At 35.9% G+C, this 24,122-nt stretch overlaps 1 protein-coding gene across 1 annotated transcript; it reads right to left on the bottom strand.

Moving 5' to 3' along the window:
* Positions 1-334: 334 nt before the first annotated feature.
* LOC306880107 (kinesin-associated protein 3-like) lies at positions 335-21,940 on the bottom strand. Its single transcript, XM_079433414.1, has 20 exons — positions 21,767-21,940; positions 21,134-21,265; positions 20,905-21,050; positions 20,774-20,832; positions 20,506-20,647; positions 18,946-19,045; positions 18,434-18,558; positions 18,154-18,252; positions 16,965-17,143; positions 15,940-16,102; positions 12,535-12,635; positions 10,989-11,097; positions 10,799-10,911; positions 10,534-10,699; positions 10,319-10,444; positions 10,116-10,214; positions 9,937-10,022; positions 7,190-7,376; positions 6,354-6,447; positions 335-1,428 (listed from the first exon to the last, which is right to left on the bottom strand). Exons 1-20 carry the CDS (start codon positions 21,796-21,798, stop codon positions 1,317-1,319), a joined length of 2,370 nt encoding a protein of 789 aa, XP_079289540.1. The 5' UTR covers positions 21,799-21,940; the 3' UTR covers positions 335-1,316.
* Between the last annotated feature and the right edge of the window lie 2,182 nt (positions 21,941-24,122).

The following is a 24,122-nucleotide window of genomic DNA, read 5'->3' on the forward strand; positions in this document are numbered from 1 at the left end:
CTGGTTGTTGTAATGAACAAAAGTTGAGTGACAAGTACAAGTACATTTGCCACAAGTGCACTGCAGGTACATTCAGCAGCACCACTGAGATCTGTGTTATATGGAGACAATCACTACAGATCCACATTAACAATAAGACAGTGCATCATTGCATAAATATGCATAACCACCCTTTTAAGGAATGTTTGAATGACGGGAGTGAATGATTAAGAATGAATGAGATGCACGGTATTTCACTGCAATCATTTGCTCAGCATTTGCTGAGTTTCTGCTGTGCTAAAAACCCAACTATATGCCAAAAGATTTATATCAAAAAGTAACATACACAAGGAAAGCTTTTGCACATCAAGTTATGTATTTCATATTGCACCACATTAAATAAAAAGGCATTTTATATAAAACAGTAATTAAGACAAGTCCCAGGCACCAATGAAATTGAGTTTCATAAATACTAAAACGCACATAAAGAGACCAGTATTATTTCAAAAGAACACTTGAGTTTGGCTACATTACAAAATACATATGAAGCCGTTAGCAGTGCACCAAGCCAAGATGTGTTGTAAAACTGGTGCTACAGTATCAAAAGCAAAGAAGCAGGCAACTTTTGTTTTGCACAATCACATTAGCGAGTACATATTAAGACTGTGGCATGGGCACTGTGCTCTGTTGGCATGTATGAGGGGGGGGTCTAACTGATCTAATGGTCAGTCACTATCATTATACTGACCATTAGATCAGTTGTTTTATGTAAACATATGCAAAACTGAAGGAAATCCTATTATGGATGACAATGATTGACTATTAACTATAAATACATGAGGTGCAGCTAAAGCTACACAATATTTTGCTTCTAGAAACCTAAACAACTGTCATGCATTAAACGGATTTGTTTTAATATATAAATAGATGGTGGTTTCAACGCTCATAACTTAACTCACCTACATCACTGAAACAGCATGCAAATAAAATCCTACTTTTGTTATATTGCACAGAAAAGGCAATGTGGTGCCAATAGTTTCTTCAGTGTTACAAACAATACACGGTAGGCTAAAGTAGGATATGTTAAAACTACACGATCGAGCTCAAAGTGAGGGCTGCAAATCATAGCTTCATTGAGAACATTCAGCTTAAAACACATTCAGACTGAGATTCACATGGAATGTAATAAATATCCACATATTACATAGAAAGAAATACTGATGATGAAGAAAATCAATAGAGTTGTTTTCATTCAAAATGGTAAAGAGACCTAACTTGCATTTTTTGAGAACCATTTAATTGGTTTTCATAAGTTTTAGGTCTTTCCTGACACTCTCCTACCATGATGCCGTGTAACCGTAATAAAACTGCTCATCAGGCCGAAAGCCGTAAGCCGTGGGAGGACGCGCTGGAGTCACACCTGTCTGTCCATACCCGTCTGTCAAAGAACTGGAGGAAGAAAAACAGACAATTGTCAGCCTGTCTCATCACTGCTGAAGAGTTGAGATTAATCACAAAAAACAAAAAATAAATCATGTTAATGTGTATTTTTTTTAAGAAATGGTATAAGTGAATGGGCTAGATAAAGGTTATGTGCATCACTAGATGGCGCTCTGATCCTGCAAAAAAGAACTACCAAGATTAAAACAGAACTGCTCCAAACCTAGTGAAATACTAAATATAAAAATAATAATTATAATAAATTATATTAATTTACTTTATATCATATTGTATATTATTTGCACTAGGAGTGAATTAAATTATTCTAAAATTATATACATTCCTCAAGGCAAATGACCAATGAGATAATGTCATAATTATATATTATATCACACCATGAGCGTTCACAAAAAAAAAAAAAAAAAAAAAAAAAGATTTTAAAACCATGAGATTAACATACAATATTATTATTATTATTATTATTTTGTATACTCTTCTTTTAAAGTAAATTGTGAAGCCCTCTGGGAAACAAAGCTGTTTGTGTGTGTGTGTGTGTGTGTGTGTGTGTACATATGTATTTATATATATAATACTATACTATACTATGATATATTATATTACATTATATACACCAGCAGTATTTACAAATAAAAAATTAGATTTTAAAACCAGAAGTGGTATATTAATTCCTCAAGGCAAATGACTAATGGGATCATGCCACATCAGTTGGACTAGTTTGATCTGCCTTTAAATAAACAACACCCACCCAACTTTGGCCTGTCTTCTTAAAATATGGGTTGTTTGCTTTGCCCCTTCCAGCTCCCATAATGCTGTGTTGTTTTTAGACCAAATCACTTCCAGCGATCGGTTACATGCGTTACCCCCTTCACTCCCAGTACACCCACCCTCTCTGGGCAGCAAGCCTGTCTTTATCCTCTGAGGAACACTACTGCCGTCTGGGGAAATTTCAGACTTTGTTAAAAAGCTTGAGGAGGAGAGGCTGGATGTCAAAGAATTTAAGTGAAACTGAAGCTTATAACTAACAGAATAAGTTCAAAAGGGTTGATGGGAAGGAAACGGCAGTGTGTTGTAAATCAGATGATCACTCCAAAGAGTGTCCAGGTAAGAGACTGGCCTTAAAAGTGTGTGTTTGTGTTATAATCATTCTTACAGTTAATCATTCATCTCAAAGGGATGCAGTCATCCTTTCCAGGAAAGTTTCCACAAATAATAATGTTACTAGGGATTCAAAGCAACTTTTTTTTTCCATCAAGGTTCATTTGTCTAATCATTTATCTAAACCAAATCATTTGAGATGAAGATACTGTTTATCCTTCTACTATCTTATGAAACACAGCCGTTGGCCCTTTACATTTGAGGGTCGCAGTCACAGTGCACTTGGTGATAATCTGAAGATCTGAGGTTGGACGCAAGCTGAAAAAAGATCCCCATGTCTGGCCCCGGTGGCACCCTGAGAGTTACACTGACATGAGATCCTGTAAAAAAAAAACACCCGGAAACCTCTAAACAAGGAAGTGTCTGTGTTGCCAGTCTCTTTCCTTCCTCTGGTGCCTGAAAATTATGATTCTGTTATATTTTCCCACCCTCATGTCTTTCCAAATTCAAATTTCTTTCTTTCATGAAACACAAAATTTTCTATGAAACTACAATGAATAAAGACAAAAAAGCACCATAAAGTATTTTCAAAGTATTTCCATATGACAGGTTTGAAATGACACAAGCGTGAATGACAAAACCTATTATAATTATTATTTACTTACTGAACACAAACTTCAAATAGTGGTATATCAAATCAAGTGTTATCTGCAAACAAATGATGCCTGACCTTTTCTCAGAGCTGATTTGAATTATTTAGCCATTTGTTCTATTACTTTAAACCAACTGGTCTCTATTAGTGAATATATGAAGTCAGTTCCCCTTAAGTTCACACAGGTGTCTCAGCAGAATAACCACAGATGTAGTTCATCATATTAACTCTGGGCATGTTACATAACGTTTGCCAACAGAAAGTATCCAAAGAAAGTAAAATAAATAAACGCCACGTGGTTTAACACTTTCTAATCCAATGTCATTTAAATATTTTGTGTAGCTTAAGTGTCCAAATACTTTTTGTGGGAACTGTACTTGTCCTGTTTGGCCCTGGGAATGCTTCACTAAAAATAATGTTTTACACTTTATGGCATTAAAATCATTTTATTTTACTTTAAAATATTATATTAATTAATCACCTTGTAATGTGTTTTTTGTCTAATCGTAACATTCACAATGAGGAACTCATATTTTTCAAGCAAATGCAGCCAAGAATTAGTTTTTCCTCTGAAATAACTAAGCGTTCTTTATGTGCTAAATGAAAGATTGCTCTGTGCTATTCTATAAATAAAAGTAATTCTATTAAAGGCTTTTAAAAGAGCCATTCCCAGTGTGTCTGGCTCCGGACTCGGCGCAGGGAAACTTAGGCTGGATTTCATTATTGTGTTAACCTGGATCTCTAACACCACACAGACAAAATGAAAACCACACTTTCAGGCCGCCCAATTCCCTTTGCACTCTCAGTATATTCTACAGGTATTGCTTACAAAGAGCTGTGAAAAAAAAACATGGCTTCCTCTGCCGCCCTCCTCCCCATCGTATTCACTTGCTCCTTATTTTTCAGTAGGGATGGTCATTTTAACCAGTTAACCGTTAACCGACCATAAGAATTTTGACCGATTATTACAATCAGTTAAACGGTTTATAATTGGTTTTTTTTTTCAATAGCCCTAATTTATCAAAATATAAAGGTTTTTTGCATGGTTAAAATACGATACGCGTATTAAAAAAATTGCGTTTTTAGAGAAAAAAAAACATGTTGCATTTTATTATTTAATTCAAAAATAGGCCTAATGCCGACGCAAAATGTTTACAAACATTATAATAAACACTGTAAACATAGCTAGGCTATTTTAGTTCCCCTCACTCCACAACGAATCCCTTCAATTTAACAGCATTTAGAAAAGAGCAAGAATTAAAAATATATGAAGCTATAGCTATATAAACGACAAGCCAAAACGAATTCATTTAGGCTAAAACGAAACTGAAACCAACGTTGGGGCTCTCATTTGACAAAATCAAATGTTTCCATATTCGCAATGTATTTAAATGCCAAAATATTATTTATTAGGTAGCCTCCTTCACTGGCGTTCCAATATCCACGTAAAACAAAATGTTTTGCATAACATCACGGCGGTACAGTGATAACTCTTAACGGCGCAGATTTTACTACATATTTAAACTGAGCAGTGTTGTTTTTTCCATATATTTGACTAACTGTATTTTATTATGACAATGAACAGGTTGCATTATTGTCAAGTAGGGATGTAACGATTCACTCAACTCATGATTCGATTCGATTTACGATTTTAATTTTTTTTACAAAATGAGATTTAAGACTAATTATAAATTAAATGTGTCCTTTTATAATTGCTTGAACAAAATGCAGCACGGTTCTTTGTGAAACTGAAATATAACACTATAATAATATACTAATATAGCACTTACATATTATTGCTCTTATGTTGGTTTTGATTGCTTCTATTCTCCTCATTTGTAAGTCGCTTTGGATAAAAGCCTTTTTTAAACAATTTGAAACAAGATCCAGATCAAATAAATAAGTAACAAATAAAAGAAATCTCTTCATATAAACAAAATATGGCTTTGTCTGTGTTCTTTCCATTTAAAATTAGAGGCAACCACTGCATTTTAATCATGATCCAAACAAAGATGCTGCATACATGCAACATGAGCAGTTTTTAATCTAAATTTGCATAATTTTTAAATTTGAAGCAAAAACAGAATGGTCTGATTCAGTTTTATGAAACTACTGTATACATAAAACATATCTGCATGAAATGAAACAGTAGACGAGCTGAATGAGACGCAGAATCACTCTCTGCCAGTATTTTAAAAGGCATGCTTTTATTTGTGTACATTCACGAGTCACGACAAACAAATCTTTGTGCTTTTGTAAAATAGGCCTAAAGAAAAATAGGATGCTGCTTTCTACCATTTCCTTTTGCACAGCACAAAAATAAACCAAAACTGTGCATACTAGGCTACTTGTTGCAGTTTTTTCTTTCGTTTTCTTAATTTATTAAGTAAAGATATATATCTCGTAAAGGCCTATTTATTAGTTTTATATATATAGCCTATATATTCTCAGCTCGCAGAAGCGCTGCAGGTGATGTGAAATTATATGACCATGTGAATCCTCATGTTCTGTTGTTACCTGCTTTTTGCGCATGTAAAATTAATCCCAGGAAAACAAATGTTAGAATATTTTTAACGGGTCACAGACACGTATCCTTTCTAATTTAATTCAATTCTAATTTAAAATAATTAACAGTTAACAATCGGTTAACGAGCGTCGGCTGTCGGTTAGGAGAAATAACCAAAATGAACATCCGTATTTTTTAGTGCCTCTTCTCTGACTTCACAACTCCATCCTTTCTCTCACAGATTATGTATAATTTAGCAAGCTCTCCCTGTTGTTGTTAGACCTATGTTTAAAGCCTAACACGTTTGGAACAGAGCTCAAATATTTTGCGCAGTCCCATGACACAAAATGGGCCACACCATAAATCATAGCATCAAGTCATCACATTAGTGCTTTGTTGAAACCCCTAAACAGTAGGTATATGGCAACTGAAGTAGATTTGGAAAAAGCTGAATAGAGGGAGCTGTGTTTACTCTCAAAGCTGAGGGTATTACTGTTGGAGGAGTGCTGTGGGCCTGCTGGGATGCCGGGGGACTCTTTGACGCTGCACTTTTGAGCCCTTTCCTGCTAAAGCCAACAAAACTCGCAGACAAAGATATGTGTGTGTGTGATGCAGTAATAACAAAAGCCAGTTTGACTAATTCATCATATTTAAATGTACCTGCTGGGGAAACCCTGTGGTCCTAACAGGTCTCCGTTCTGGAAGTCTGTGAAGAACTCTGGACTAACGGCACCATCTCCTGGGATTATTCCATCTGCAGGAATCACAAAGAAATCAATTATCAGTGGCACCTGTGTGCTAAGGCATTACAGAAAATACAGAGATGCATCAAATTACTCATAATATTTAGCATTTGTTATTAAAATTCTAATTCATTTATATGAAAAAAAAAAGATGTACTAAAATTAGAATAATAAATTAAATTATTTAAAAAAAGTAATAATAAACAATTTAAAAGTACTGGTTGTTTATAATCTGGATTTTTAACTAGATTACAGACTATAGTATATTTTTATTATAGCATATTTTTATTTATATACATTATAGATATATTAGACATTTTTAATTAAATTAAGTAAAATGAATTAAAACCACATTAAATACCAAAATCAAAAGGTAAATTTAAATGTCTTTTTACCCAAATAACTTTCTTTTTTTCTTCTTTTTTTTAAAAAACAGACATTAAAATCTTGAATCTCACTGAATCAAAAAAGGAAATGTTTAATAAATATATCAACACTTTTAGTTCATAAATACGTTTTAAAACAAGCAGCACTGTGATAATTACTGCGGAAATACCACAGGAAATATCTTATATATGGGGCCAATATTGTCCACCGTGAAAAAATCATGTCTGATCATTTAGAAAGATATTTTCAAAAACTGTAACTCAAAGTATTATGACATGTATCAAAAATGCAAAAATTAAACACCCTATTCATAAGAACTAATATTTAAATGAAGCTATATTTCTTAAAATCCCCGCCCAATATAACCTGCGCTGTAGAAGAGGTCTGGCCGTTCCAGGATGTCACCATTTTGGAGAAAAGGTTCTCCATCATCTCCATACATGAAAGGCTCTCCCTCATCCATCTGCCGGTTCTCCACCATCTCCAGCCACTGAGAGTTATGCCAGCGGAACTTCTCACTCTGGATCTTCTTGCCCCACTCCACATCATATTCCTACAGACGCAGACAGAGAGATTATTAGCACAGGACACAGAAAGGCTCTACCTGTATTGCCTCACTGCATATGCCATACCGAAGATGTGGGATGAATCAGGTTCGTTGTGTTGCCTGGCAGGCGGAAAACATGGTAGCTGTTTATTTTAATTCTACAGGGACTGAGAGTAATAAAACCTTTCTGAGGTTGGTGGAAATAGCTATGCTAAGCAACCCGGCTCTCTGATTAATCATCCCCACATGGGGTGGAAGGCCTGGGGCTCTGATGGCCACCTGAGGCCCAGGCCTCAAACAGGCCTCATTGTCACCGGTCTTGGCCTCACCGGCATGCACAGTGACACTTCCTGCCAGGGCACAAATTTATCATTGTTAAGCATTAAAGGCACCACATGCTGCACTCCTGAGGCCAATCACCACGATGAATGTGGTCTGATACACTGGCTAATCAATCTTCAAGTAGCTGAGCTCATGACGTTACTGCACATTTGGATCCAGAGCAGATTTGGGTGTTTTATAAATAAATCTGGGGGGAAAAAATCTTCAAGTGTGTCCACAAATAGCATGTAAAAATGAATTATGAATGACTTCTCCTGCCTGAGTTAAAAACCACTGTCACTGTCAAAAAGTATGACAAGATAAAATTAGAAAAATTCAGTTAAACAATATTCATCAGATTTTCATATTTGTATAACATAGAAAAAGAAAAATGGGAAGATGACCAACAACGTGTATGTGAATGTGTGGTTTTCAGCAGTTCTGCGTTCTGTTCACTATCCCCACGAGATATTAAGCAGACATCTCCTTCTCTCTCTTTGATGTGGCTCCCTGCTTTAATGGCCCTTTCCGATCAGATGTATGGAACACTTCCCTTGGCCTCAAGACCAGCCCTAATTACATTAATCTGAGGCCTGGGACAGATCACACATGACAGAGCTGCTTCAGAACAGCTTATACATTTAACCCGCTAGCAACGGCATTCATCCATTAGTCTTTTATGTCAAATGACCCTGACTACAAACCGTATGTGCCATATTTATCATTAACAATGAAGACAATCGGATGGTCTCCCTCTTGACTCAAAACAAAAGAAAAGAGTAAGAAGATGTGGCGAAAAAGTTTGGAGCAGTTCTCCACAGCGTTATTGTTAACTAAGTCTAAAATGATTAAAACTGATTTTCGTTAGGTGATATAAAGTTGAAATAAAATATGAATGTTAGATGAAAAACTTGAATGACTAATGTCACCTTGGCAACTAACTGAAATATAACTGAAATTAAATCGTAAGTTTTGCCTCTTTGTCGCCATCTCTGTTTGAAAACCTGGAATTGCAGCTGCGTGTGGAATTATCTTCCTTGCGTGGGCTGTGTTCCGGCACGCCTCCATTGCGGATGAATCTAATGTTTTGAGGAGTATGTGTGGCTGTCAGTCACAGCGCCAGTGTGGATATTTACTGTACTTCACAATCACAGATTCTAGCCTGTGTCTTGGAATATATGACCCAAATCTGAATTTTCACCGTATATTGCCATCTGAACAAGTAACACGTCTGTCAAGTTTGTTCTGCCCAACTGAGGAAAAAAACCGTACAATAAATCGTGCTACCAACGGTAATTATATCTAATGATCGGTTAGCTCATATCACATCAAACCGTGCAAATTATTAGTATTGTTATACTTTATTCTCAAATTAGTAATGTTAACAACACCAGCATTGCGTGACTATGAGTATAGTGTTTTAGCGTGTAGATTTAAATTTCTGTACAGTCAAATCTAATTGTCATGCCATTCAAATTTCATATTAAGAAATTCTTTTAACCCAAACAGCAAACTGGTTCGAACTGGTTTTCTTTCAAATACAAATCTTGTGTAATCCCAGGCTATCTGTAATCAGAAGCACATTTAAAACTGGAATATAATTTCATTTCATTCACATGTGTTTCATAAACGCATAATCCTTTCTGGATTACAATCTGCGATCAAAATGATGCATTTAATTATTCTAGCTGCTGTGAGAAAAGGCTAAACGATCCGTCAACTGCAGGATCCTCACATGCGAGAGCCTAGTAGCCGGGACAACTTCTTTATGTTTACAGACGTGACATAATGACGCAGTGCCATGCTCGAATTTCCCACGAAAACCTACCCGTACCACTCAAATTAGAAAACATTATTATAAACTAAACGTTGTGAATAGGGCTAAAGTAAGGTGATAGTTTTGAACACTGGCTGGTTATGTACTTGCTCAAATATTGATTTCGGATCATTTTTAACCAAACAAAGTTAAGGACTGCAGCATTAAGTTGAAAATAATTATTAAATAAAATAATTCAAACTAAATAAATAGAAAAGCAAAATAGAAGTACAAACAAAACAAATGAAAATGACAAAAGCACATTTTTCTGAATTACTAAAACAAACTAAAATTCCAATGAATACTAAAAATATAAAAATAAAACTTTGTTCAGAATATTAAGATACAATATATACAAACAAACAAAAAAAACTTTAAATTGGTGGAAAAAACAGCCTACTACTTGAGGTACAGCTGATTCATACTCACAGCAATGATGTCCAATGTATTGTCACAAACTTTGCGTATTTCTGCATTTTTGTCGTGCATCAGGTCAATGAGATACGCAGGAGCCTCTGATAAGATAACAGTCAAGGACAAAAACTTTGAAAGAGGAATCGCTGAATGACTGAATCACGCAACTGCAAGTTTTACAAGATTAAGGATACGCGTTTCTTTTATGATGACATCTCGGGTGGCCTGGTGAAACACCATTTGGTAAAAGACGTACACAATCTGACAGACAAACTCATCATCTTCTTGCTGGGCTGAGTATGGAAGAAAGAAAGATGATAATTTCTCTACTTCCACTAACATATTTCAAAAGAAACAGGCATTTTCAAAGCACTGTGGTGGTATGAATGTTTCCTACCATTCAGCAGCTCTATTAGAGCAGGAATGATGCCTGATTTGGCCAACATTACAGCACAGGAGTCGTCCATGGAGACAGTGCCAATCATAATCACCACCTCCAGAATGAGGTCATCCTCTGCAGAGCCTAAAAGCCACATATCCTGAGACCTTGCAACTAATATTCTCATATATTGTGCATTGTGATGTAAAACAGTAAAGTTGATTGAGACAGACCTGGTTTGAGGTGGTCTTTAAGATAAGGCACCAAGTTGTACTCCTTAAGCACAAGTTCCCAGTCCAGATCAGGAATAGTAAGATTGGAAAGAGTTCCCAAGCACTCAATCACAAACTCCTCCTCTTCCTTCAGTCCAATCTGAGCCGCCAGGTCACCAACATAATCCTCAAACACATCACATGTTTATTAGTTTTCAATGGAATAAACATCAATGAAAATTACTACATAAACTTCGGAGAATATATTCTTGGATTCGACTCTCACAATGAAAAGATTTTTAGAAGGTCCATCATGCTGAGATATATTTCGGATCATCTTCATCATCAGAGGATCTTTTAGCTTTAGTGCTCTCTTCATCAGCATCTTCAGACCATTTCCTTCAATGGAAACATTAAATTAAGCACTGAATCTACTCTTCAATGTTTTTTGGGTGTGCATTTGTATCTGTTCTCACCTTCACACATGATCTGGGCATTCCTCTTGTTGGCAGCCAGGTTGATGCAGAAGGAAATGAGCTCAGCGTCAATCCTCTCCTCACCACAATCAAACAACATCTTCATTACCTTACCAACAAAACACCAGGAAATAACAGAAACAATCAGAGCACTTGCCACAGCAGCCATTACTCCAGTCTGCAGTGTCACATGATCCTTCAGAAATCATTGTGATATACTGAATTTGTGCTAAAGAAATATTTCTTAGTATGATCAATGTTGAAAACAACCCCTTCTTTCCTGAAAGATCCAACTCAACAAAGTCAGCAAGTGCCTTGAAGTCCTGACCAGCCTAGAACTTTAATCAAACCCGCCTTTGTCACACAAAAAAAAGCTGACAGACATGATTTTTTTTTTCCAAACTCCCGCACCCAATTTGTAAGTTTCCCAGACGTCCAGGGGTTCCTGATTTTCTCAAGCGAATCTTAACTTTAGACACGAACCTTACATGTCACTCTGCATTAGCTTGGCTAACGTCACCACACCCCGAACGGAACAGAGGACTGGACTCTGCTACCTGAGGGGACAGGGACTGGGCAGAGGTCCAGGCCTGGGCTGAAGTGGTCAAGGGTTGTCAACATCGCCCCCTGATGTTAACGATAAGCAGGAGGCCCGGAGAGAGCGTAAGAAGGCAGCAGTGAGTATGCAAAGCATACAGTCCCATACTGAGTATCACATAGCAGCCACCCTGCAGCCTAAATCACTGTGGCTAGACTTACTGGCACCTGCCCTGCTTTCACATGCAACATCCAGTCGCCCCACCAAAACCTTGGTAACCCCCAGCCTGCAGTCACCATGTTTTCATCTCTCTAGTCACCCAATTTGTCCATGAAGGGCCTTTCTATTTCCTTTCTTCTTACACTTTAATGCCTTCATTATTCTGAATGTTGACCGTAATCTCTAACATGCTTCTGTGATCTGATTTAAAGTTTCTTTCATAATCCATAGTAGGTTTGTAACAGTACACAAACATGACGGTTTGGTACGTACCTCGGTTTTGACGTCATGGTTTCGGTACAGCAGGAGGAAAAAATCTCTTTACATTTTTTTTTTTTTTTTTATTAAATTAATTACGATTAAAATGTTCTACCTCAGCTTCTGCTCTAGCCCTTTTACATTACAATAAGGTTACAATTAAAGAAGAACAAGAAAAAGCCCTCTACTGCACTGGGTTCTCAAACCTTTTGACCACTGAATTTTCCAAGATTTTTGCAGTTATTTGTGATCAACTGATACCGTCTACACTGGATGCAAAGCATCATGATGCAACAAGACAGTGACAGTAAACTGATGCTGTTCTAGTTCTGATGTACTCCACATTTCCATAAACAGTAGAAATGGATTTGGAACTTTAAATTTGATGCATCAAACGTAGACAGCTTCAAGCTGTTGCGGTGTGGCGCAATGGGACAACGGTCGCACCCGATGTTGACATGATGTGAGAGTGGATATAGACCTCTCCTGTCCCCTGCTATAAGATCATGCTAATGCAGGCTGATCTCTCACCTGTGGAATGCAATCCGTGTAGGCAAACATAGACTTGAAACGGTCGTCCATACTGATGTGGTACAGAATGCACATGGCGATCTGTCTCTGCGCTTCGTCTCCTGAAACACAAACATACACAAGCCATGAATGGACAGACACACTCTGCATATTCAAGGTAGCCTGAACTAAACCTTATTCTTTAGTAGAAACACACAGCAGGATAAGCAGGAGTACAGCACCAGATTGCACTTTTGAGCATTCGATTCTGATTCGAGTCACGAGTGTCCCAATATTTAGTGGATCAAGGCCCTTTGCTAGTGCCAGAATTTGTGTTCAGGATTCACATCATTGGGAACTAGGGGGTGGAATGAGACACTTTTTGGTCATTACTGTGGACCTGTGTGACCATTCAAAAATCTGAGGTCAGAAAGACTTTTTTGTTGGAAAGAAAGAAAATAATACTGTTGTTGATAAAAGATGCATTAAATTGAACAAAAAGTACAGTAAATACTTGTACACAGATGCTGTTCATCAAAGAACTCATCCAAAAATTCTAAAAAACAATAACCATGGTTTCCACAAAAAAATTAAGCAGCAAACTAATAACAACAAGAAATATCTCTTGAGCATCCAATCATCATATTAGAATGATTTCTGAAGGATCATGTGGCACTGAAGACTTGACAGTTCTAAATCATTATAATATTTCACAATATTGTTATATATTATTATATTTTATAATATTATAACTCTAAATTTCGAACAGTAGTGTTATTATAGACAAAGCAAATCTGTAAGAATTACTTTGTTAATCTTAGGATTTTTTAAAGATCTGGTATTTATTTCAAGCCTGAGTAATTCTGACCCTGAGAAAGCACAGTTTCCCTTCACAAAGCAGACTGAAACCTGGACCTGGTAAGAACCTGAGCCTCCGACTTAATCAGACAGACAGACCCAGACCCCAAGAGAGAGAAGAGGGGGTGGGGACGGGTCGGAGCCGGCCATGGACCCTTTAGGCAAGGTTATCTCAGCCTATTGGAGCCAGATGTGCTCCCAGAGACCCCTGAAAAGAGAAGGGCTTCTCCATTTAATTGGGGAAAAAAGGAGGAAGCATAAATTTTACTGCCATTAATAACTTCAAGCCAAGCTGCTCTACACCGCTAGCACCACGATTGGCCTACACATGTGCTTCTCATTAGTGAAAGACACACACAAGCGTACAAACTAGCTCTAGCACACACTCAGAGGTCAAGCGCAAACACACACACGCAAACCCAGAGTTAACGCCTCGTCCTGCGAGCCGGGAGAGGAAAATGGGGGATCCTTTATGAGGATGGAGGAGAAGGGACTGTAAAATGTTCAAAACAGCCCCGGAGCATGGGAGAAAAAAGCCCATTAAAAATTCATTATCCTGTTCAGGGTGCGTTTAGTGGGAGAGCAGGAGAACTAAACTTCAATTACACCCCAGTAAGATTTAAACCACCCAACTGCCATAAAAGCCACAGCAGCCAGGCCTTCAGGCGACCACTACAACCCTAAACACCCATGTCCTTCAGAGCTGATCGAGACATTGACAACACACTAATGGTAAACAGGGCTCAAGTTGGTTGACCAGTGATCCAATAACCAGTTACTCAATTAGTGAGGTTGACTTGTTTAATTAGATTTTTTTTAAATGTATTTCATATTTTTACTTGCCCTGCCAACATTGTTATATTTTTGTTATTAGCTATTTATTTTTTTATTTGTTTAAATTATTTAGAATATAATTTATCTTTTTTATTTTTTATGTTATATATATATATAAATATGGACGTTAACCTGCTATTTAACATTATCTAAGTGAAGTGAAAAAAAAACCCAATATAAAATGCTGTGCAGAAAAACACATTTAAATTTTGAAACCATAAAAGTGGCAGTGGGTGGCAATTGTAGGCAATATATAAGTGAAATATATGCAGTGGTGTGCTGTGTGACAGGCGAAATGGTGATTTCTTTTCTGCACTTGGATGTAGACTCCTCCTGTACTGCAAAAAAAATGATCTTCTTACACAGTAAGAAAGTCTTGTTTTCCAGTACAAATATCTAAACATTCTTAAATCAAGATCAAGTGACCATGTTCTTACCCCATTAGCAGATATTATTTCTTGTTTTAAGAAAAAAAACTCACTTAATTTTTTCCCCCATATTTTACAAAACAACACTTTATATTTTTTGTCACTTTCCTTCTCAAGTAAATGTATCTTGATTTAAGAATATTTAGATATAGATAAACAAGACAACTAATAAGAAAGTCATTTTTCTGCAGTGTGATGTAAGAGAGAGTTGTCGATCAGTTGGTTCTGGTTCTGAGAAAATTCATCAAGGAGGTTTGAGAGGATACCAAATTTCACTTTCATCTTATCAGCAAGGTCAGAAGAGCAGATGGGAGCCTCACTCAGAGCACGCTGAAGATTCATGAGGCATTTGCAATACTCTGACAGGACTGGACGTCTTCATTCTTACAAAGCAGACCAGATAAAATCAGAGGTTACACACCTTCTTAAAAAAATACTTACAAAAACATAACATCATCCACATTAGTGCAAAGGACCATTAGCTGTTGGCAGCCAGTCCAAAGTGTTCATAAAGAATGAGTAGTAGTATGTGTCTGACGGAGAGAGAAAATCTCCATAAGCTGCTAAATGTGGACTTCCCTCATGCTGGAAGAACAACATTTACTTTAGAGCCGAAGCTGTTTTTTTAACAAATATATTACATTAATTGCACGGGACACACGACACCCCCCTGAGGCCTTGCAAAAAACACAATGTTGGTGCCAAAGCCAACCACGCCTGTATATGTAGTCCATGCACCAATCGTGTGTTTCGTTTCATCTCGGGAAGTGGTCTTTGAAAGACAGGACAGAGCCAGACTGTAACTCCTTTATGAGGCTAAGAAACGTTTGCATCCTCAAACACAAAATAAATGACTAGTAGATTTACTGTCCATGATTTATGCTGTCTCAATGGTTGTAACACAGCAAGTCTGTCAAATGGACAATTAATTTGTCTGAATAATAATTTGAAATCATAACTTTTTTTGTATGCTTTTCATGAGCAATGTGGGTTTGAAACAGCTCACAAAATTTAGAGCATTTCCCCATTTTTGTTCTGCCCTCGCTCTACTATGAGCATATATAAAATAGTATAAAAATAATAATAAAAAATACAAAAATAAAATGTATAACAAAAAATGTCAATAATTAAAAAATAAAAACCAACAAAAATATATTTTGATTATCTCTACTATCTATACACACACATATATACACATAACAAAAATAATAAAATTATAATATATAAAATAAAATTATAAAATTATAATTTATTTAAAATAAAATAAAATAAAATGCTTATCCAAAATCACCTGCAGGAATCTTACCTAGCAGTGAGGCGAGTTTGGGCAGAAGGTCCGCCTGCACCATCTTGCTGCGGAGGCTGGTGTCAAAGGAGAGATTGAGGAGGAGGCGAAGAGTTACGTTCAGGAGATCTTCATGTTCACAGGGCACCAGTTTTGCCAGCTTCTCTACTGTATCTATCTCAGCCTATCAAAGAGAGAGAGAGATGATTGTGATGGAGTGATGTAGGAGACTGTTGATTTCTCCTACATCAAGGACTGTTGTTATCCTTGATTTATGTGCCTGTGGCTTTGCTTGTTAACACATCTGCTTGTTCCAGCTGTGGTCAAACACAACCACAGACGGACAGCCCAGCAGAAACGTGATCCCCATTAAAGCCACTGTTCACAGCCTGGAGCCAGTTTTCAAATCAAGCCTTCAATGTTAAAAACTGCCTACATCTACAACCTTGCATTCACAGTCGGCGTCAAACAATGTGACAGAACTGACATCTCCACATGATTGAAAGCATTAAGTTAATCATACAAGAATGCATGTTATTGTTGTATATCATTTGTCAAAGTCGTAATAATCTTTGCTCGGCTGCCTTGACAAATGTGTTTAATTTAGAAGATCAGAAATTAGCTGATTAATGAATCCAAATAAATGATTGCTGAGATAACCTTTGGTCTAGAGTTAAGTGTGTGATTGGTTGCAGGTGGAGGAAGTGTGGGATAAGTGGTCGAATAAACAGTACAGCTAAACTGTCTTGAAGCAATACAGAACATCACATGAGCAACAAGTTTTGAGAACAGGTGTGGCTGATTTAGAAAGGAGAGAGTAATAATAAGAAAGTGACAACTAGGGTGGTGTAGCCTTGTGGGGTTTGAACTTGCAACCTCAAAGGTTGCAATCTTTAAGCACAGCATTTAAACACCCCATGAAATCAGAATTGGAGTTCTGGGGCTATTAGAGCATGTCTCTAAGCTTTTAAGGCATCAGTGTACTACTACAAGTTCACAGAATAAATAAGTCACTTTGGATAAAAGCATCTGACAGTATTCCTTACCATATCATTCTTATTTTCTAAGAAGATACTGAGTTTCTTGAGGAAGGACACCACCAGCACCAGTAGCTCCTCACTGTCTCTGTCCAGCGTTTTCACCAGAAGGTGGACAATGTTCTTGTTCCTCATCTTCAGCTCTGTGCGAGTGTCCTCAGACAGATTCAGCAGCAGGTACAGAGCAACTGATGGCACAGAAACACAAACAGCAAAGTTATCAATACATTTTCATATCTGTATTTAAAACAGATAATACTGGAAGCAGATTTTGTGCTTAGAGTGCTTTTTAGGTTCAAACTGTATTGTTCAAAAGTCTGTATTGTAAAAAAAAATCAAAAACTTTTATTTAGCAAAGAGGCATTAAACATCAAACGTGACAGTAAAGACTTTTTTTACATTAATACAAAAGATTTTTCAAATAATGTTCTTCTGAACTTTCTATTTATCAAACAATCCTGAAAAAAATATCATGGTTTCCACAAAAATATTAAGCACAATCATAAGAAATGTTACTTGAGCACCAAGTCAACATAATAGAAGGATTTCTGAAGGACCATGTGACACTGAAGACTAAAGCAATGGCTGCTGAAAATTCAGCTTTGCCATCTCAGGAATAAATTACATTTTAAAATGTATTCAAATATAAAACAGTTATTTTAAATTGTAATAAGATTTCCACAATATTACAGTTTTTTATACAGTTGCATTTTTGGTCAAATAAATGCATATTAGTGAGCATACTTCTTTCATAAACATTTCAAATAAATCTTTCCGACACCAAACTTTTGAACAGCAGTGTTTATATATATATTATAAAGTGCACTACATGTATATATATATATATATATATATATATATATATATATATATATATATATATATATATGTAGTGCACTTTATAATATTTTAATGTGTGATTTCATTTGCGCTTATTTTTTTAAAAAGAGCAGTGCAATTTCTGTACCAACAGAATTGTAAAATAATGATTATTAGTAAGAAAATCACAAACATCACCTGTAAAAGGACAACTGGTTTTTAATATTGTATAGAACACTGCATATCTATAAAATCAGACACAACACTCATATTTGGCATCAGTATCAGCCAAAATTTCCATTGGAGCCTACCAAAACACATCTTTAAGCTATAAAATTAGACATTTCTTTGTGGGTGTGTAGGTAATAATGTTTTCTACCTCTCAAAAGCTGTTCCTGTTTGGTCAGCAGTCCATGGTACTTCTTCAGGGCTTTTTCGTACTCCTTCTTTAGGTTCTGATTGTCTGGGTCATCGTCCCGTTCAAAAAGTCAAGGACCTTGTCTCTTAAACCCTTGTGTTCAGAGCAGTAATTAAAGGGCAACATTTTAATTAAAGCATAACACCCATGCCCCCTGATCCCTGGCATGACTTTAACTATACCCTTTCTCTGACATCCTGTCGCCCTTTCACCTACGACCCCCTCTACACTGAAAGGATATCAGCCTTCTTTTTCTTCTGCAGTTCGTCCTGCCATAGGTCATAGCGCTTCAGCTCATGCTCAGTTATGCTCATGCACAGTGCGCCGATCTTGTAGTGAGTGATCAGGCCGTGAAACTGGGAGAAACTGGAGATAAAAAACTTGTTTGTCTAACATTCACCATGCATCCAAGCATGCCAAAATAAAGCTCATGTAAAACACGCTCGCTCACCGAGAGCATGATGAATGTTAACCAAACCGTTGCAGACTTCAGCAGAATAACATCGGAAGGGCAGAGATTCAAGAATGATTCTAGCTTTCACATTTACCTACAGCCTGGCTTTTCATATGTCCTGACAGCAGCTGATGTGTCGTATTATGATAGGACTATTTAATATTCCAACTAAGTCTCATGCAAGAAAATATATTCTCCTCGTTGCACATTGCCATTGTTGTGTCTCAGCTCTGCGCACAACACCCATCAAACTGAGGAGTGAGTCTTGGCTAGTGTGTGCAGATGTGTAGCCCGTTTACCTGGAGAAGCAGAAGAAAACGTAGATGATGGTGGTTGCCAAATCGACACTCTGCTTCCAGTCTTCCCTCAGGACCCGGGCCAGCGCGCCAAGAGCAGTCTCTGTGGGAGAGCATAAAAAACACTAAATGCATTCATTGCTCATGAAAAGAACTCACGTTGCGAATACAAAATGGCAACAGTTTGAAATATGTGACTGCTTGTGAACTACTTGTGAATATGGAGAATATGTTAGGATACGGGCTAATGGGAAAAGAAAGAACACACTTGCAAAGGAGAAAATGCATTGTGGGTAAAAATCAAATGACACTATGGTAGATGCTAAAAGGCAAATAGTCGAAGGAAAGTAGAAAACAGGCTATAGTACTACAAATATGGATAGAGTTACAGTCACCAAAGGGGTCAAAGAGATCGGACATATAAGGGAGAGCGTAAATGGAAGAGACTTACTTTTTTATGAATGAATCCCCAAACTCTATTTTATTTTACTAATGTTTACTTATTAATGGCAAAAAAAGAACTTTTGAAAGAAGTCTCTTATGCTCACTAAGGCTGCATATATTTGATCAAAAACAGTAGTAATACTGTAAAATATTATTACAATTTAAAATAAGTTTTTTTTATTTTAATATATTTTAAAATGTAATTTATTTCTGTGATAGCAAAACTGAATTTTCAGCAGCCATTACTTCAGTGTCACATGATCCTTTAGAAATCATTCTAATATGTTAATTTGGTGCTCAAGAAACATTTCTTATTACTATCATCAATGTTGTGCTGCTTAATATTTTTGTGGAAACTCAAAAGAACCGAATAGAAGATTCAAATGAACAGAATCGATTTGAAATAGAAGTTTTTTTGTAACTGCCACTTTTGATCAATTTAATGCATCCTTGCTGGATAAAATTATATATTTTTTTATTATTATTAATATTACTGACTGATTTTGAGTAGTAGTGTATAAAGTATTTGTGCTAATATGACAAGCCCTTTTTCATAAGGGTAAGGGCAGAAACATTGGGGCTCAGAGATAATTTTCTTATGATGGAATGAATGAGGTACGTAAAATAATGGAATGAGAATGACTGCAAAGAGATGATCATAATGTCCTAAATATGGCATCCTGCAAAAGTGGGTGATATTTCACCAAAAATGAAAAATCTGTCATAATTTACACACCCTCAGTTTGTTCCAAACCTGTAGGACTTTCCTTCTTGTTTTCAAACCCAAAAGAAGATATTTTGTAAAACCTCAACGTTGGAGCCCACTGACCTTTATTGCACAGACAAAAAAACACTTTTCCAAAACACCTTCTGTTGTGTTCCACATAAGAATGTAAGTCATACAGGTTTGGAACAAGATGAGGGTGTGTAAATGATGACAATTTAAATTTTTTAGGGGCACTATCCATTCATACATGAGGAGCAAACCAAAGCTTTGTTATATGATAATGTAAATGTATGTAAAGTAAGGCTTTATGCGGATGGTTAAAAGACAAAATCCTAAACTGTTTTACAATGAATGTGTGACATTTTAGTCATGAGCTCCAGTGTGTAACACACCATTCTGCAGCAACTCCTCCAGGTTGTCAGGATTACGGGCCAAATGGAGGATGAGTGTAGCTCCTCTGATCTTCTCAGGGATGTCCTCATACAGAAGCTCAACATAGTCATCTATGCTATTAATGTTGGCCTCCTCATCAAGCTGCAGGACACAAGACATTAAGAGAGTCAAAAATGTTTTTTATACATTTTGGTAGAGGACTCAATAAAAAAAAACTATCATATATATAATTTGATACACAAAAACTAATTCATATTATTTTCATACCTCCATGCCTTCAAAAGGAGTCAGGTCTCTTGGCTTGATTTGTTTCTTCTCTTTCTTTTCTGAGTAAACAAAACACAGACGATCACTAAGTATTTTTTTATAATATTTTTACCCTATTCTTCTCATCTTACCAGCAGATTTCTTGCGGTTTTGCAGGTAGAACAATAACTGTTCCACCTCAGGAAGTCTGGAAGGGGAAATGAGTCTACACTCCTCCACTACCTTCCGTGCTAAAGACGCAATATCTGTGTTGGAATTCAGGCTTTTCAGACGGATTCTGCAATCGGAGGAAAGTTTTAGCACTAAAAATCTACCACACGATCGGTTTTCCTACTACTCCATTTATCCGAATGATCTTACATCTTCTGGCACTCCTTGCGTTCTCCTAGCATCGGGTCTCCCGTCTCCCCCAGGATTGTAGCTTCCACTTCATACTGGACAACAAGGGCTTTTTCTGTGGGGTGGACATCTAAACTGCCACCCTTATATTTCCTAAAGATAAAACATTACAGATCATTATTGATTATTGCTATATATTAGGTATTTGTTCTATATTGACTTACCTATGAAAGATGTTCGATGCATAAAGCTTATCTTTAAAAAAAAGTTGTATTTCATTGATAAAACAATCATGTTTTGTTATCGTTTTTGTTTAGTTTTTTTCTCAGATATGTTCCTAGATAGTAACTTGTTATCCTTCAAAGCACATTAGAGTAACATTAAATATCACGGCAAATTAATGTAAACATTCAGTACCATTGTAAACATAGCATACGTACAAAATACATTTTATTAATTCAATAACTCTGTTTAATATGATGATGATGATGATTATGCCCATATAAACGTCACTTGAAGACTGATGTATAAACTGAAAGCTGTACATATACATCAAACATTAATGTCTTACACCTTAGAAAACAACATTTAGACGCATATATGTTGTGTTTTTATGCAAACTCGATCACTACAGCTAATGACACAAACGCTCACCGTTTTAAGTATCTGGCGTCGTCCGCTTGCATTGTTGCTCATGAATTAAAGCAAATAAAACTGTGCGGTTGATTTCTGTCTAATGTTTTGACGTGTGTCTAATGTGGCTTCATCGTTTCTGCTCTGGCAGGATGCTGCTGTTTGTGTTGCTATGGGTGTGTATTGAAATATTGTGAAGAAGCAGAAATAAGCGGAAGAACCTCTAGCGCCACCTGTATATGTGGAGGTACGTATCGCTCACTTGTAATACATGTAGTGGCTAGACTTTTGTTGGATTTGATTCAGTATTTTACTTTACTCAAGTAAATTTAAAAAGTATTATATCTATATATTATATTTATCGGAGTGTTTTTATTTGGAAAACTTGAATTTACTACATTCCAAAGCATAATGTCATGCGTTTTACTGCATTTGATAAATAAAAGTTGTTTGTTTTACCTTTAATGCTTAAGAACATTAAAAATGTAGTACTTTCTTGTACTCAAGTAAATCTTTGAATTATTTTTACTTGAGTAAAAGTAAGAAAGTAATATATTTCTAATGTAATTAAGGTGAGACACTGCGGGTGAATAGGGTAAAAAAACAAAAAAACTAATAGTTATCACCTTACTTATCTAGTTGATTGATTACATTGATAATTGCAAACATTTTTTGTATTACAAGCTTTCTAAAATGTTAGGTTTAAATATGCAAATGAGGCATTATTTAATGAAATATGCGCTAATTTGCATACATTTCTAGAACAAAAATCTAAACACTGGATGAAGTTGGTTTCAAAATTCTTATTTCATTTTTTTCACATATTAGAGTCAAAAATTGTTTTTATAGAGGGAATTTTGGGTATCTCATTTTGTCACTCCATAATTCAGAAAATACTTAATTTTATCAGACAGAAAACAATACAGTTAAAATAGAATAAAATGTTGTATATAATCAAGCAAATTATATATGAACAAATCCCTCTGTAAAAACCTTCAATGTAAAGTGTGGTGTGTGTAAGTGGCGTGCTACTGAAGTGGAGATATGTGGCTCAATGTAGGAGAGAAAACGGCCTTTAAAAATATGTATTGTAATTTAAATCTATTGACACAAATAGATAAAGTGCTATAAAAGAAACACTTAACAGTGTCTTTTGGATGTTTTCTTTCCACTAGTCTTAAAAAACACTATGAAAAACCAAAAAGCCCAAAATCTCAAATTTGACAAGTGCATTTTTTTGCCTGCAGTGTCTCCCCTTAAGTATTAAATGATATTTAATATGAAATGTAGTGCAGTAAAAAGTACAATATTATGCTTTGGAATGTTGTGAAGAAGTTTTCTAAAGAAAAACACTGATAAAGTACAGGCACTTGAAAAGTACTTTTAAAGCAGAGTAAAATACTCCACTAGCCTGTCCGCCTCTGGTAAGAATACAGAATACATCAACCCAGTATTTTATTCATGTCTTGTTTTGATATGTCTTGTTAGAACAGTTTTAGAAATTTTAGAACACATTTGAGTGTTTTGTTACATTTTATATGCCTATATTTGCCTCTGTAGATTTCAATTACAATGCATATCTTTAAGGGCCATTTTCTCATGTGCTGGGCAAGACATCTTCACTTCAGTAGCACTTGTACTTTACACCAAACATAGTTGTTCATATATCATTCACCTGATTTATATAACCTTTAACTCCTAAAAACATGGTGAAATTTGTATTTCTGGCTGTTGCCAGCTATAGTAAAAAAAAGGTATATTGAAAATCAAAAACACTTAATTGTAATAGATAGCCTAAATAAAAACAAGACAATAATTTTGAGCCTGGCTTTATCCAATGTTCAGATTTTTTATTTTTTAATGAATGCATTTTCAATTAAATAATGCATAATTTGTATATTTAAACATAACATTTCAGAAAACTTATAATTAAAAAAATGGTCTTATACTGTGATGAATCAGCTAGGGAAGCATGGTGAAATCTATTAGATAAAAAAAAACTCAAACTAAATGTTTGAAACATTTATTAATAAGGTTTTTTGGACCAACTTTAGGACCTGCATTATTTATAAACAGTCTTCTCTAATTGCATTGAGCATGCACTTCCAATTTAAGCACTGGTTCAGTTTTGGTTCACTGAATATCACATACACTAAGGTGATGATCATTTGGCAATTTATCTAAATTTCAAACTGCAATCAAATGAGTAACACATGGCCCATGAGCTGACATGACTAAAGATGAAAGGCCTGATATATTATGTATCTTATTTCTCTCTCTCTTTCCCTATCTATGCTTTTTTCACACAATTTATATGTGTAACTTTAAAAACCGTGTTTTTTTTAGCAATTGTGTCACTATTGTAGCTTATGTCAAT

This window comes from Barbus barbus (assembly GCF_936440315.1).
Source record: "Barbus barbus genome assembly, chromosome: 14".
Classification (NCBI taxonomy): Eukaryota; Metazoa; Chordata; class Actinopteri; order Cypriniformes; family Cyprinidae; genus Barbus; species Barbus barbus.